Here is a 1,508-nt window from a genome sequence, read left to right as displayed (position 1 = left end):
AAAATAAAGTCAGAGGGTTCCTCGGGCATCTGAATTACATATCCAGATTTATATCTTACATGACTGCCACGTGTGGGCTAATCTTCAAGCTTCTCTATAAAGATCAAGGTTGTGTTTGCACAGAAAATTTCCATAAATCTTTTGACAACATCAAAGAGTATCTGCTTGAACCTCCTATTTTGTCTCCTCTAGTGAAAGGAAGACCGTTGATTATGTATTTAACTATGTTAGAAGAGTCCATGGGTTGTGTGTTTGGACAACAAGATGAAATTGGTAGGAAGGAGCATGCCATATACTATTTGAGTAAGAAGTTTAGAGACTATGAGTCTCGATACTCCATGCTTGAAAATACTTGTTGTGCTTTAGCATGGAATGCCAAACGTTTACACCAGTATATGATCAATCATACCACTTGGTTGATATCCAAAATGGATCCAATCAAGTATATTTTTGAAAAGCCTGCTTTGACTGGAAGGATGGCTCATTGGCAGATGCTATTGTCTGAATATAATATTGAGTACCGTACTCAAGAGGTTGTTAAAGGAAGTATTTTCGAAAATCATTTGGCTCACCAGCCAATCAATGATTATCAATCCATCAGATTTGACTTCCTTGATGAAGATGTTATGTACTTAAAAGCTAAAGATTACGATGAACAGTTTCCTGAAGAAGGACCAAAGCCTGGATCAGGGTGGGGTTTAGTTTTTGACGGAGCTGTTAATGCTTATGGTAACGGAATTGGGGAAATCATTATTACTCCTATGGGTTATCATACCCCTTTCGCTGCAAGATTGATGTTTGATTGCACGAATAATATGGCAGATATGAAGCTTGTATCATGGGTCTTGAAGAGGCCATTCATTTGAGAATTAAAATCCTTGATGTGTATGGGGATTCAGCCCTAGTGGTTAATCAGATTAAAGGAGAATGGGAGACTCGTCATCCTGGTTTAATTCCTTACAAAGATTATGCAAGGAGGTTTTCAAATTTCTTCAATAAAATAAAGAGTCATCATATACCTCACAAAGAGAATCAGATGGCGAATGCTCTGGCTACTTTGTGTTCTATGTATAAAGTAAAACTATTAAAATGACGCGCCTAGTATCACGATTATACGCCTCGATAGACCTGCTCACGTGTTTGCAGTAGAAGAAGTTACAGATGATAGGCCTTGCTATCATGATATTAAGTGTTTCCTCCGAACTCAGGAGTACCCGTTTAATGCATCCAACAAAGGTAAGAATACTTTGAGAAGGATGGTTGGAAATTTCTTTCTGAATGAAGATGTTTTGTACAAAAGAAACTTTGACATGTTCTTACTCAGATGCGTGGATAGACACGAAGCAAACATGTTAATGCAATAAGTTCATGAAGGATCCTTTGGTACTAATGCCAATGGACATGAAATGGCTAAACAAATGTTAAGGGCAGGTTACTATTGGCTAACAATGGAATCAGATTGTTGTAACTATGTGAAGAAGTACCATAAATGTCATATTTAAGCTGAT

At 37.3% G+C, this 1,508-nt stretch overlaps 1 protein-coding gene across 1 annotated transcript; it reads left to right on the top strand.

Moving 5' to 3' along the window:
• Window positions 1–476: 476 nt before the first annotated feature.
• Window positions 477–1,093, top strand: LOC127102805 (uncharacterized). The gene is made up of 2 exons (XM_051040136.1): window positions 477–765; window positions 900–1,093. The coding sequence occupies exons 1-2, from the start codon at window positions 477–479 to the stop codon at window positions 1,091–1,093; spliced, it is 483 nt and encodes a 160-aa protein (XP_050896093.1).
• The last annotated feature ends 415 nt before the right edge of the window (window positions 1,094–1,508 follow it).

This window comes from Lathyrus oleraceus, chromosome 7 (genome assembly GCF_024323335.1).
Source record: "Lathyrus oleraceus cultivar Zhongwan6 chromosome 7, CAAS_Psat_ZW6_1.0, whole genome shotgun sequence".
Classification (NCBI taxonomy): domain Eukaryota; kingdom Viridiplantae; phylum Streptophyta; class Magnoliopsida; order Fabales; family Fabaceae; genus Lathyrus; species Lathyrus oleraceus.
This window is presented reverse-complemented; position numbering and strand designations above follow the sequence as displayed.